The sequence below is a fragment of the Bufo gargarizans genome, chromosome 4, assembly GCF_014858855.1.
Source record: "Bufo gargarizans isolate SCDJY-AF-19 chromosome 4, ASM1485885v1, whole genome shotgun sequence".
NCBI classification, from domain to species: domain Eukaryota; kingdom Metazoa; phylum Chordata; class Amphibia; order Anura; family Bufonidae; genus Bufo; species Bufo gargarizans.
Window position 1 is genome coordinate 319636658 of NC_058083.1, and position 15096 is coordinate 319651753.

A 15096-nucleotide genomic window follows, 5' to 3' on the forward strand; every position below is an offset into this window, starting at 1 on the left:
TTTACCCTACAACTTTCCTTTTGAACTGTTCTAGTCCCTCTTTCCATTCCCCCCGCCGGTCTCTATCTGCACTATCTTTCCATCCTATAATGTAATTACCCTCCCCCAGTCCCTAGTTTAAACACACCTCCAACCTTATAGCCATCTTCTCCCCCAACACAGCTGCCCCTTCCTCATTGAGGTTTGGGCCAATCCCTACGATAGAGCCTGTAGCTAACAGTGAAGTCTTCCCAGTTCTCCAGGAAACCAAACCCCTACACCAGTTCTTGAGCCACTTGTTAACCTCCCTAATCTCCCGATGCCTTTCTTGTGTAGCTTGTGGTACAGATAGTATTTCGGATAACACTACCTTTGAGGTCCTTGCCCTAAGCTTGTGACCTAAATCCCTAAAATCATTTTTAAGGATGATCCACCTACCTCTAACTTTGTCATTGTTTCCGATATGGACCATGATTGAAAGATGAAAAACAGCATGGGTTTACTTCAGGGAGATCATGTCAAACTAATCTTATAGATTTTTTTGATTGGGTGACTAAAATAATAGTTGGAGGAGGTGCAGTAGACATCGCTTATCTTGACTTTAGTAAGGCTTTTGATACTGTCCCACATAGAAGGCTTATCAATAAAGTGCAGTCTTTGGGCTTGGACTCCCATATTGTTGAATGGATTAGGCAGTGGCTGAGGGACAGGCAACAGAGGGTTGTAGTCAATTGAGTATATTCAGACCAAGGTCTTGTTACCAGTGGGGTACCTCAGGGATCTGTTATGGGACCCATATTGTTTAATATCTTTATCAGCGAAATTGCAGAAGGCCTCAATGGTAAGGTGTGTCTTTTTGCTGATGACACAAAGATTTGTAACAGGGTTGATGTTCCTGGAAGGATACACCAAATGGTAAAGGACTTAGGAAAACTAGAGGAATGGTCAAAAATCTGGCAACTAAAATTTAATGTTGATAAGTGCAAGATAATGCACCTGGGACGTAAAAACCCAAGAGCAGAATATAAAATCAGTGATACAGTCCTAACCTCAGTATCTGAGGAAAGGGATTTAGGGATCATTATTTCAGAAGACTTAAAGGTAGGCAGACAATGTCATAGAGCAGCAGGAAATGCTAGCAGAATGCTTGGGTGTATAGGGAGAGGAATTACCAGTAGAAAAAGGGAGGTGCTCATGCCGCTCTACAGAGCACTAGTGAGACCTCATTTGGAGTATTGTGCTCAGTACTGGAGACCATATCTCCAGAAGGATATTGATACTTTGGAGAGAGTTCAGAGAAGAGCTACTAAACTGGTACATGGATTGCAGGATAAAACTTACCAGTAAAGATTAAAGGATCTTAACATGTATAGCTTGGAAGAAAGACGAGACAGAGGGGATATGATAGAAACTTTTAAATACATAAAGGGAATCAACAAGGTAAAAGAGGAGAGAATATTTAAAAGAAGAAAAACTGCTACAAGAGGACATAGTTTTAAATTAGAGGGGCAAAGGTTTAAAAGTAATATCAGGAAGTATTACTTTACTGAGAGAGTAGTGGATGCATGGAATAGCCTTCCTGCAGAAGTGGTAGCTGCAAATACAGTGGAGGAGTTTAAGCATGCATGGGATAGACATAAGGCCATCCTTCATATAAGATAGGGCCAGAGGCTATCCATAGTATTTAGTATATTGGGCAGACTAGATGGGCCAAATGGTTCTTATCTGCCGACACATTCTATGACTGCTGGATCTTCCCCAGCCCTTCCCAGTAATCTGTCAACCTGATCCGCCATGTGTCGAACTCGAGCTCTACGCAGACAACACACCATTCAACGATCCCGGTCTTTGTGATGGATCACCCTATCTGTACCACTAATAATTGAATCTCCAGCACCTGGTCCCCTGCTTACTGGAGCTAATATTCCCCTGACTGGGAGAGGAAGGGTCCGGCTGCAGCAGTGATCTCCCTGAACTGACATCCCCTCATCTGCCATCCTTGCAAACTTGTTGGGTTGTGTCATATCAGGGCTAGCCTCCCTGCCACTCTTCCCTCTACCACGCTGTCTAACTGTTATCCAGCTAGCTACCTCACTTTTCTGAGCCTCCTCACTACCACCCTCCCCAAAATCTACCCCATAGAGTGCTTTCTCAGTGAGCAGCAAACTCTTTTCTAAATTGTTAACTCTACTCAGTATTGAAACTCGCCAGGGTAGATACACGATGTGTGATTCCAAATGGGCAATATGCACATATTTTGAACAAAAATATGCACCCTCAAATGGCTGTTCCAGGACTGCATACATTAGACAAGATGTGCACTGGACTGCGCTGTCAATAATGGAACCCAAAACTAAATGGGAATTAAGCAAGTAAGGAGAAAAAATACAATATGGTGGAGTGATAAGAATCTAACTTACTGTAGTTCCCTCCTAAAGTCCTTGAATCTCAAGTCACGTAATCTAAAGTCACACACTTAATACAAACACACACTTGAAATCAAACACGCGAACGCTCACAAACTCGCGTTGTTTGTCTGCATGTATAAGTGCAGCTCTCGAACCAGACTGCGTTTTTTCCTTTGGATTCAAAGGGATTTATCAGGTGAAAGCTACCATAGTTTTTCACATAGTACCAAATCCTGTCCTAATGACATTATTGGTACAAGGGCCTCATTGTGTATACAACAGACATTGAGTAATGTTTGCTAGTACCTAAATAGAAATTCTAATTCATGTCTACAATGTGTGGTGAAAACTGACTTGGTGGCCATGAAAGGATCATTTAGTAACTGTATAGATGTGCACAAATAAAACAAAGAGGGAACCGAATGGTGAACAGGAGCTCAGTCCCATATCCCATACAGCTGCATGTTCTTACTGTTAATGCACATGGAAGGAAAAAGTTGCCAAGAGGCATAATGTGACTTAGTAAACAGAACAAGCATTGAGGGAACAGTTCCACTCATTAGCCAACTGGCAGAGAACTAGCCAATATTGTTCCAAATTCACCTCACACATTACATGACATTAAAGTAACATAACATAATAAAAAGTATTTAAAAACTTCTCCTACAGTGCTGTGAAAAAGTATTTGCCTCAACCCAATTTATTATATTTTTTGCTAATCCATCACTATTTTAATATAATATAAACCAGTATGAATAAACCTAAAGTGCAGCTCTTAAAGTGTAACTGTTATTTTAGTTTATTTTTAATATAGTGTATGGCCAGCGACAGGGATGTTAAACATTTTTGTAATATACTTTATTAGGAAAAGATAATTATTTGTACTAACTAACTGGGTATAAAGAGTCTTCTTAAAAAAGCTCTAACTGAGTGTTACTAAAGAGAGTCTTGATGATCATTCCATTTATTGAACATCAAGATTTATTCAAAACTTATATTATCTATGTGAAAAAATAATTAATCCCCTAAACCTAATAACTGGTTGTGCCACTCTTGACAGTAACATATGCAATCAGACATTTGCGATAACTTGTGATGTGTCATTTACATTGCTGTGGAGGAATTTTGGTTCACTCGTATTTGCTGAATTATTTTAATTCATCTACTTAGGAGGGTATGTTTCAAGTATTTTTTGGGCATGTTTAGGGTTGATAGAGCATCTCAATGGGATTCAACTTAGAACCTTCATTTTGTTTCTTCTGAGCCATTCAGAGGTGGATTGGCTTGTGTACTTCAGGTCATTGCCCTGCTGCATAATTTAACTGCTTTTGAGGGCTCGATCATCAACTGACAGCTAGAAATGCCTTTACGGGATTTTCTGACAGACAGTAGAATTCATGATACCATCATTTATGATAAGTCATCCAGTTCCTTCAGAAGCAAAGCAGCCTCGGACATCACACTACCACTATCATGTTTCACTGTTGGCATAATGTTTTTATAGTGGAATGTAGTGTTGGCTTTATGCTAGATCTAAAGAGACCCATGTCTTCCAAAAAGTTTCACCATTGACATAATCAGTCCACAGAATATTAGTGTTATTAGGTTATCTACATGTTTTTTTTTGGCAAATTTAAGACCAGCCTTTGTCTTATGGATGCCATTTTGGTACAGTGTCTTTGTTATTGTGGAATTATGTGCAGACAATGGGGGATGTTGTTCCTTAGATGTTCATCCTTTTTTTTCCTGGATAAATTGTTGATGCAGTCATGGTGAAGTTTTGGTAGGCTAGTCATTCATGGGAAAGTTCATAACTGTTCTAAATTGTGTCTGTTTGTGAATAATAGCTCTCACTGTGGTTCACTGGAGTGTCAAAACTTTAGCAATGGCTTTTTTTGTAACCCTTTCCAGACTGAAGGCTTCAATGACTATTTTTTCATATATGTATTTCAATCTCATTATCCTGTGGCATCGTGAGATTTTTTTTTTTTTCTGATGCTTAGATTCAACAGTGCTGAATTGGGTGTGGCTAGTGAAATTGCACCCTAGTTTCAAATAAATTTAGGTAGAGCAAAAAAACATCATTATTTAAAACAGCAATTTGTGTTAGCTTGGGTTTTCTTTGTCTAATATTAAAAGGAGTGTACTGATTTGAAACATTGAAGTGTAGCAAATCTGCAAAAATAGAAGAAATTGTGAAACGGGCAAACACTTGTTTTACAGCTCTGTATACCAAAGGCAAATGCAGAAAATGTACCAGTTAAGTAATTATATTTTACTTGTATGTCCCATGTCTTAACTATGTTCAAGATACATGCATTTTAAGTGGGAACTTTCTTTTTTACATAGATTATAAGAGTTAGATTCATAAAGAGATTTGACTCTTAAAAGGAAAATGCTGACCAGTTGACATGGTTTACCCAGCCAACAAATGTCACACATCCCAGCATTTAAAGTGGTCAAAGAGGAACACTTGAGGTGGTTATGTGCTAAAGCAAACACTATTTTTAACGCTTGCTGCCCTAAAATAGTAGTGAAACTTAATGTGGTCTATGTACTAAAGCAGCTGCATTCTTAGACAGTTAATACACTTTAATAGAACAGTTCTTAGCAACGATCAGTTCCTTTCCACTTCGTACTGCCATACTCAAATGGCAATACTTTTGGAAATAAACATACATAAATTTAATACCAGAAATGCAGGAAAAATAATTTCTTACATTCACTTGTCTAATGTAGTGTAGAAATTATTTAATCTTTCCAGTGTTACAAACCTTAACCTGAAATTATATGTCCAATGTCACTGTCTTGTACAAGTATAGTGGCAGATTAGTATTTTATCTAGGACAGTGGACACATACATAACATTCACAACACAATTGCCAAAAAATAAAATTTGTTCATTAACCTAGAAATGATTTAGAAGAAAACGACTATGAAACATTGACAGGTCAGAGTTTTTAGATAAATATTTTCTGACACAAAGGTAGCTGACAGCATTCATCTCTGACATCAAAGCAGTGGGTGCTTCCATCTCATGTCATAGAAGATATACTTCTTGAGAGGTCAGTAGAATCATTTCGCAACTATGATGTTACAACAGTGGGTGTCGAACCACTGTGTCAACCAACAGATTTAATTTAGGGCTAATCCTATGGTTTTCACCTTTTAGCCCTTATACACGGATCAGTAATTTTTTATAAGTGAGACACCAGGCTGCTAACTCCTAAAGTAGTTTCTATGTGATAGAAAGCTGATCCACGATGCTCAAGAAACATCGAGGCAGTGCACTAAGCGATTAGGCAAAACAGTAGTCAGGGAAAAGCCGAGGTCAGGACATACAAAGTACAAGTAATCCGATAAACAGTCCAAGGTCAGAGGGGTATGCAGTGAAGGGTCAATATGGAGGGAAGGCACAGGTCAGGTCAGGCAGAAGATGGTCGATATCCAGGAAAAGAGCATAAGTTGGTACACGGGCAGACAAATAGATACAAAATACCTTTACAGAAACCAGCAAGCTAAATAATCTATTGCCTAGGCATCCTCCCACTGGGAAAGGTGCTTTAAGTACCCCAAGGTGACCAGCCATAAGCTGGTGAAGAGTAGAATGTGCTTGCGCTGGCCCTTTAAGACAGGAGGGAGCAAGGTGGGAGAGGCTATGCTGGCAAGCAGGCCAAGCCTGTGTGAAGGGACAGAGCTTCCCCAACTGTTGTGCCCACCTGAATGGTAAAGAGAGCAGTAGCTACTGTTGGTCTGCCACTACCGAGACCTGGAACAGGCGGAGCGAGAAAGTTGCAGTGCTGAGCCGCTGCTGTAACACATCATTTTCTTGAAAGATGGAGGGGAAAAATGTATACACAGTGTGAAAATTAATATAAAATAAGGCTGGTCTGATACTGGTGACCAATCCTGAGGACAGGCCATCAATGTTAAGCCATTGCACAACCCCTTTAAGTCTAATTTCACAAATTGGCTATTCATGGGTTGTTAATTTTAATCTAGTATTTACAGCAAGTCCTTTCTTTAGTCTGATGGGTATTTTTTGTCTCTAAATTAAAATTGTCTCAGTAAGTAATATTTTAGAAAAAGAGTCTAATCACTTGATACTCTAGAGACTTTAGACCAAGTAAAACCTACACTTTTGGTAAGTCAGTAAAGTTAGACAACCGGTCTCCCGCATGCAACAGGTCTATTGTTTGCTGTTGCCAATAAGGGGTAACTATGGGAGGAAAAGCTAGCCATCTATAAGCCCATTCCCCAGCTCTTTACACACAACCCTTATTGAAACCTGGATTGACATGTTACATCAAATGACTAAAAGATCTAAAGCCCCTCATTTGGAAGAGCCAGTCAACATGTAATGTGTATGTGGAGCTTCCAATCCCACCCTGATGTCAGGAGAGAGAAGGATAGGGCGCATTAAATTTTTTCTCCTGATCCTTTACGATCACACGGCATGGTCTTGATCCAGTCGCGGTCAGCTGCAGTCAAAAAAACGTAGGGCCAATTAGGCTGCAGCTGTCTGATATTTAACTAATGAAGACTGCACTGTATATGGACAGTCTGAATTCTTAAATGCCGCGTGGTATTGAAGGTACAGTGCAATCTTTATTAGTTAAACATCAGGCACCTGCGGCCTAGTTAGCCCCGTGGTTCTTGACTGCAGCTGGCTGCAACTGAACCAGAATCATACCGTGTAGTTGTACCCTTATTCTTCCTGGAGATAAGCCATCACCAAAAGTTTCTGGCAGCTACCTTTTCCTCTCTCTCCATTGACAAAACATACATGTTCAGCCAAACCTAAGCAATTACTACAACTATTGAAGATGTATGGTCACTTTTACAACTAATTGACCTATTCCTAACCACAGATGAAGATATGAAGATTATTACTATATATATATATATATATATATATATATGTATATATATATATATATATATATATATATATATATAACATTTTTACTTTATTTTATTTAGTTTTTTCTGGTCTGGGGTAACATTATTTTTATAAATATTTCCTGATTTGAGGCCTATTTTTTATATTTTTTTATATGGTCTGATATAATAATATTATGCAACCATGTATATGCAAGTAAATGAGTACTTTGAGCAAGTAGGGGGCTTTGAAATCCACTTCCCAGAAATTCTCTAGGAAAAAAACAAAATAAAAATAGTTTTAGTAATAGTATAAATTCATTTAATTAAAATATAGAAGCTTGTTTTGTTTAGGGCCAATCAATGTGAGAAATGAAAAATGTCTGCCTTCACATTACCGTTAGAATCCTAGAATGTACAGTGCACACAACAGGATTGGTTGCATAAAGAAGCACCCTTCGAGACCTGCGAGAGAGCATTATAAGAGCTCCTTTTTGTTTAGGTCGACTGGCAGCAGCAACATGAATCCTTAAACTGAGCATGCACATTGTGCTCTATCAGCTGTACAAAATTTTGAAGGCATGGACAGAGGGTGCAGAATAAACAGTTGATTATGGAACAGCCAAAGAGATATTATCTGGCATTCTACATTCAGACACATTCCATGACTCCAAAATCCTGGAGGCTATTGGTATAATATTTCAGAAATTGGGGAAAAATGTGGCTTTTGCTATAAACTTGTTATGATGTAATGCATGATGTCATCATTTCCACATTGGCTCCACTGACTATTTAAAGGGTACCTAAACCTTCATGCAATGCACAGAAGGCGCAGTCACGCTTCTCACAGCTATCTGTACCTTTGGCTTGCATTACCTCTTCTCCACTTCTTCAGCATGCCAGAGCTTATGCAAGTTGAAGGTGAAGATCTTTTTGGGTACCCCTAACATATATTTATGACATTATAACTTACCAAAAATAAGCATGTCATATATATATATATATATATATATATATATATCACCTATTTATATGTAATATGTAATACCATATGCACTATACCTTATAGCAGGCATGCTCAACCTGCGGCCCTCCAGCTGTTGTAAAACTACAACTCCCACAATGCCCTGCTGTAGGCTGATAGCTGTAGGCTGTTCGGGCAGGCTGGGAGTTGTAGTTTTGCAACAGCTGGAGGGCCGCAGGTTGAGCATGCCTGCCTTATAGCATTTGGACTGTACTCATGTACTCATGGTAATATGTTTTATCTGTATTCTGGTATATTTATTTCCAGAGAGTGTTTGTTTGGGACCTGGATGAAACAATAATCATTTTTCATTCGCTGCTTACTGGGACATTTGCACAAAAGTATGGAAAGGTAATATAATGTCTCCTAACACTTTATTATAAAATTGTAAATGTCTCTTTTATGGGTTTTCTCGTTTTAGTTTATCTTTATTAGTGTAAATATATTTGTTTTATGGGTATTTCAATATTTCCGAGTCTTTCAGTATTCCCTTAATAGCACAGTGTAAAATGTTGGCGCTATATAAGCAACAAGTTAATGGGGCTGATCTGCAATACCTGGCACTGCTTATTAATAAGTAGGGCACTCTTTCTGGATAGATTTTAAGTCTCCCCTTAGGCTCCTTTAATACTATATCTATTGCTTATAGCTAGAGATGAGCTAATCGAATCCCACGAGTGGAATTCAATACGAATTTCAGGATAAATTTGATTTCCCTCGAAGCCGAATTTCCTAGTGCTTCATGTTTAACCTGAAATAGTGTAAAAAAAAAAAATTACACCTCCTTCTTTTGCTCGCAACGAGCCACCATCCTCCATCTTGATTGAAGATCTCAACGGAAATCTCATGTGACGCCACCATGCCGGCTGGCGTGATGATGAAATCTCACGTTGTGTGAGCTTTCACACCAGATCTTAAGCAAGATGGTGGCGGCCAGACCATCGCGAGCAAATGGAGGCGGTAAGTTTAAATTAAATTTTTTATTTTTTTTACTGTTATTTCACACTGTTTTTACACTCAGATGCCGTGATCATGTATGAACACATCACCTGAGGGGTACAATGACAGGCTGGCGGCGCTATTGCAGCTCCTTGTCATTGCACTGTTACGAAAAAATGCGCTTCGTGATGAAGTAATTCGTCACAAAGCTAATTCTTTTGTAAAATTTGGCAAATCAGCTGAATCAAACTTTTTAAAAATTTGCTCATCTCTACTTATAACTCTTCAAAAGTACAGGACCAACAACAATGTTAAAGCATATCTAAACTTGCAGATAACGTTTCAAAACAAGCTGCTGTGTGTATGTATACATGAGTGATAGCACTGTACCTAACCATTGTATGACTTATCTGACATGCTTTAGCAGTTTTCTCTTTTGCATGCTGCATATATATGTTTCAATTCTCCCTAAGCTGGTGGAGAAAGCATATTCTGCTTCCTAGCTGTCTCTCACTCACTCAGAAGCACTATATTGAATGTTCTAGAAAAGTACTGCACTTTAGTGATGTGAATAAGGCACTTGGGGTGAGATTAAAAGTATCAGCTGCTGAATCTACTGAATCATGTCTGCCTCTCTTCAGTCTGCTTTTCTTTCTCTCACTCCTCCTCCACTTCTTTCACCTCCTCTTTCCATAGACTTCTATGGAAAGATGTAATCTGATGCTTCAGTGAGCAGGCTGCTTGTCTTTTCATAGAGTTTTTACAAGACATTTTGGTAGTTTATTTTATTTTGATACACATTAAATGTGTCTGACATCTTGAGGTTTAGTGTTGGCAACCCCCGCCTTCCCCATTTGGCCAGACCTGTAAAGGAAATATTACGTACATGCTTCCGGTCCTAGGTTCCCACTCCTTCTCCTCCAGATCTGCAATGCTCCGCTGGGCTCCCTCAATGTCAACATCCAGTTTGATATCACCATAGCCAATCACTGGCAACTGTGGTAATCAGCTCCCCTTACATTATGACAAATAGTTACATGACACAAAGGGATCTGGTCTCTGACACGGCCAAGGATTGGCTGCAGCGGCCCATTCTTGCACAACCCCTTTAAGTTCTAATTGAAAAGTAATTAGATATAGGGAAAACTATTGCAACAGGTTCTATCATGGATGCAGACAACATACGTATGGCGTCTGTGTACTGTCTGCATATTAGTCGACCAGTAGAAATGAATACTTGAGTACTTGTGTGATCCACAAAAAATGCAGATTGGACTTGGGCCAAAAATAGGACTGTGTGCATGAGGCCTAACACCTAGATAAAAATGTGAATTTGGCGTTTTTATATGCCCCAAAAAGTCATAATCTGTTTTACTTTATTTACACGTCCTGGTAATCCAGCTAGACAAGCCTTGTCAGTTTTGACAAACCCTACAAATGATACTTTATCCGCTGACATCTATGCTATGATGGAATGCCTGGAAGTGCCTCTCTTGGCATGGAGAATGTGGTATGTTCCTGGAATGATGGCCATCAGAACTCCAGAGACACTCTTCTAAGAGGCCTGCAGTGTTAGACATCTGCTGTTTTTGCTTGGTGTGTCTTTGTCTAACTTAACTCTTTGTTTTCCCCTGTAAGAGTCTTTATTGTATACAATTAAATATTTACCTACTGTATAATGCAGAAGTTGTGGATTTTTCAGTAATTTCTTGATGAAAGTGTTCAAGCAAATTTAAGTTAATTTACTAGAGCAGGGATCAGACCGAGGGTGGTTTGGGCCACTAAGCAATAAAGTTTACAGACTCCTTAAAGGAAACCTGTCTCCTCCTTTTTGCTGCCCTCACTGCAGCATAAAGTAGTGACAGACATGCTGAAATGAGTCTGTCACTTATCTGGTGAAGTAACACCACTGCTGAGCGATTACAGTTTAATGTAAGTTTGGCTTAATATAAGATTCCAGCTAATTCATGTTCCTGTTCTCCGCACCCACCTGTTGATGACTAACAGATTTCTACTAAGGAGAAAACTAAGAGGGGAACTCCATTAATCTCTATGGGAGTTCCCAAAATAGCCAAGCACTGTAATCAGCTATTTCCGGAACTCCCACAGCGATGAATGGAGCAGTAAGAGCCGTGAACATGCTCAACCTACCTCTCCATTGATTTCAGGTGGCCCTTTAGAGCCACCATTCGATGGTGCTCCCCCAGCTTTTCTACTGCTCTAGATACAGCAAGTGACTGCTTCAGCCAATCACTATTCTCAGCAGTCTACAGCTAATGACAGTGATTGGCTGCAGCAGTCACATGCCATATCCAGACACGTCACAGATGTTTGAAAAGAAACAGGAGTGGGAGTACCAGAGGACCCCAGGATGTTGCTGGAGTAAGAGGTGAGTATATGATGTGTTTTTATTTTAATTTTAAGTCATTGTAGTAGTCGTCAATATTTTTAATTATTTCAGACAAACTCTTCTAATGTCCCTTTAAGAATTCAGCCTTAAAACCTGGATTAAGACAGTTTTGTAGTGACTTTTAACATTTCATGCAATCAGACTTTACAAATAAGCATCTGGTGATTGAGTAAGGGTGATATCATTGGACGAGCTAGGTTTCTGTAGGTCAGAACTAAAAGTTCTCAGCACATGTTATTTGCATTTAGGAAAGCTCAAATTAATCCAGATGAAGCATTGCGGTACAGTTCAGAACTTTGCATGATGTTTCATCTGCTGTTTGTGTTAAAAGGAAGCATGACTGAACATCTCATTCATGTTCATCATTTACAGTATAAACCACATCCTAATGGCTTTGGCCTGGCTGGTTGATCATAGATTTGTCACCTTCATTTGTCTGAATGTTACCTAATTTCTGCAATGACCCTATAAGACACCACAGGGCTGTTACATCTACTTTACAGTACCATCACATGGCGCTGTTGTGGGGTGTTTGGAGCACGGGTGTGCTACAGTCAAGTACCAGATAGCTAATCAGGCCTCAGCTGCCTCTTTCTTCCCTAATGTCTGTGAGCCATAACTTTTTTATATTTCCGGTCACATAGCTGTTTAAGGGCCTATTTTTTTGAGGGACAGGTTGTACTTTCTAATGCCACTATTAATTATGGAATAAAAATTATTGCATCACAATATTTAGACCCCAATAATTTTGTTATACTTATGTCTACTGAGCTGTTTAGGGGCTTATTTTTTGCAGAACAATCTGTCGTTTTTATTGATACAATTTTGGAGTGTGTGTGAATTTTTGATCACATTTTATATAAAAATTTGGGCTTAGAGAAGCAATGAAAAAATAGCAAATTGGCCATTTTTACCCTTTTTTCCATTAAGCCGTTCTCCATATTGGAAATGTTTTTTTTAAATATTTTAATAGTATGGGCTTTTTAATTCGCGAAGATACCCATGATGTTTATATTTATTGTTATTTAGGTATTTATTTTTGAATTATACAGAAAGGGGGGTCAGTTAAACTTTATATATTTTTTAATTTTTTATTATTTTTTGTGATCATTTTGAAGCTCATATATGTATATAAGTATTTTTTTATTTATTTTTTATTTTGTTCTATCAGGGATTTAAAATTGACATTTAAACCCTAATTTCTTATCCTGGCCTGCCATCTGGTGGCCAAAATAAAAATTGCAGCATGAATAATTTCAGCCTCATCAGTGAGGCTGAAAGTATTCAGCGCAACTAACAATGCCCAAACTAGGCATCGGTAGCAAGCCCGGAAGCTTGAGCTCCCGGGTTTCTGAGCATTTAGATGCCGTGATCTTGCTTGATCATGGCATCTAAAGCCTTTAATTACCGCGATCGGCATTATTGCCGGTCACGGTAATTAGCCACAGGTCTCTGCTGTATGAAACAGCAGAGATCTGTCGGCCATGCCACCCGCTGCACATGTGAGCGGGCGCCATGTTTACACATCGCTCCAGCACCGTACATGTACGGCGCTGGTAGCGAAGGAATTAATGAGACATGCCTGTATTAGCCTTACTTGCATCTCCCATGTCTTAACAATTTTGGAGCATCTACTTTTATGACTCTATGTTGTGCCATTCCTACTAGAAATTATGTATGAATTGCTAGTGCTGCGAGCCAAAGAAGAGACTGGTCAGTCGTAGTGGTCCTGATGAGGTGCTGTGTCCTCCCTCAGGCCGCTGCTACCTGGGGGTCGTTGCAGTGGAAAGGTAGTTTGAAGAATTAGGTCAAAAGTAAATGTATGTCTCTTTTTACTTAGTTCAAAATATAACTTGTGGCTAGTGATGAGCGGCAGGGGCAATATTAGAATTTGCAATATTTTGTTAATATATGGGTGAATATTCATTATAAATTAGCAAATTCGAGAATTCGCCATTATTTTCTTGATTGTAAAAATCGGCAATGTAATATGTGTGTATTGCGCACACAATAAAGGCGTGGGTCATTTTTTCTACATTTTTCAAGCTGCTAGAAGTTTCTTGAGACTGGAGAAAATGGTTGGCACGGCAGAACATTACAATAGGTTTATATGCAGATAGAGTGCTCCAATATATTCGCAATTGCGCAAATCGACAATTAACGATGCACATATTTTGGAGCAATACGTGCAACATTTTAGCAGGTCTGACTACATATTACTGATTGGTGCACTAAGTATTGTTGTGAACTTGTGACATCACAGCACTGTCTGTAGCAGGTATGTATGGACAGCAGAACCTATCACACTACCTAACACCCTGCACTGGAAACTATCAGCTACACTATATCAGGATATAACCTACACTGACTATCTCCCACTAACTATCTGTATTATATATAAGTTATCTAACTATCTATCTAATGTAGTGTGGAAAGCACAGAGCACAGCAATGACACTGCTGTCTCTCTCTCTCAGATCTGCAAAATACTGCATACAAGGGCTGCTGGGGAGGTTCTTATATAGTAAGGGGTAGCAACTTTCCTATTGGTTGCTAGGGATGTTTCTAAGCTCAGACAAAGACATTGCTGCCTTCTCATTGGCCCACAATCAAAAAGCTGGGAGGGATTATGGGTTCAGATGAAAAAAATCGAGAATATTCATGAATACGAATATATAGCACTATATTCTAGATCTTCACAAATTCTCAAAGTGGCGATATTCACGATTAAAATTCACGATTTGAATATTCGCGCCCAACACTACTTGTGGGACATCCAGCAGCAATAAATACAAAGTGCAGTTTTTGCCTCCAGATGAGGGGGAATGACGGCAAGTTGTATGGCTACTTATTAGCACTAGCAGGCACTTGTGGGTATAGGTGCCCACTGTAAGATTCAGGCTTGATATTTGTCTGGTCTAGTGGTGGATTAGGTGATGGGTGTCTGAGCCATAGTCCCTCACCTTGTAGCAGTGTCTGCAAAGCTGTATTTCGCTGATCATTCTGATGTCTTGTCACACGGATGCTTTCTGGAAGCAGTATTTTTAAGTTTGCTGATCTCTCTGGAGTGTTGGTCTCACAGAAGAATAATATTGGGTTCCAAGGAGTAGGAGCTCTCACATGTTCTTCTTCTCCTCTCTCTAGCTACACTGGAGCTTCCCTTCTTAGAAGGAAGCAGGACCAGCCCACTTCTACCAAGAGGGGAAGAACAAGGTGGTTAGCCTTGTTCTTGCCAACCTTAACTTAATTGTACATAACTATATATGATTAAAGATACCACCAGGTGTGGGTACTGCACTAGCAATTTGCAATGAAGGTCCAGATTGCTGTTTCCAGTTGGGGTGTGTCCCTGCACAGTCTGAAACTATCCAATCAGTGCTGCCAATGTCAGACTGTGCAGGGACACACTCCCTATTAGTAACAACCAGTTGGACATTCATTGCAGATTGCTAGCAA

The 15096-nt window shown here is 39.3% G+C and overlaps 1 protein-coding gene across 11 annotated transcripts in view; it reads left to right on the forward strand.

The window, feature by feature from the left end:
- Positions 1–15096, forward strand: part of EYA4 (EYA transcriptional coactivator and phosphatase 4) — a 309340-nt gene that overhangs the window by 251571 nt on the left and 42673 nt on the right. For all 11 annotated transcript variants that reach the window (XM_044289386.1, XM_044289385.1, XM_044289391.1 and 8 more), the window contains one exon: positions 8560–8643. In XM_044289386.1, coding sequence (XP_044145321.1) covers positions 8560–8643 — 84 coding nt within the window. The remainder of the gene's footprint in view (positions 1–8559; positions 8644–15096) is intronic.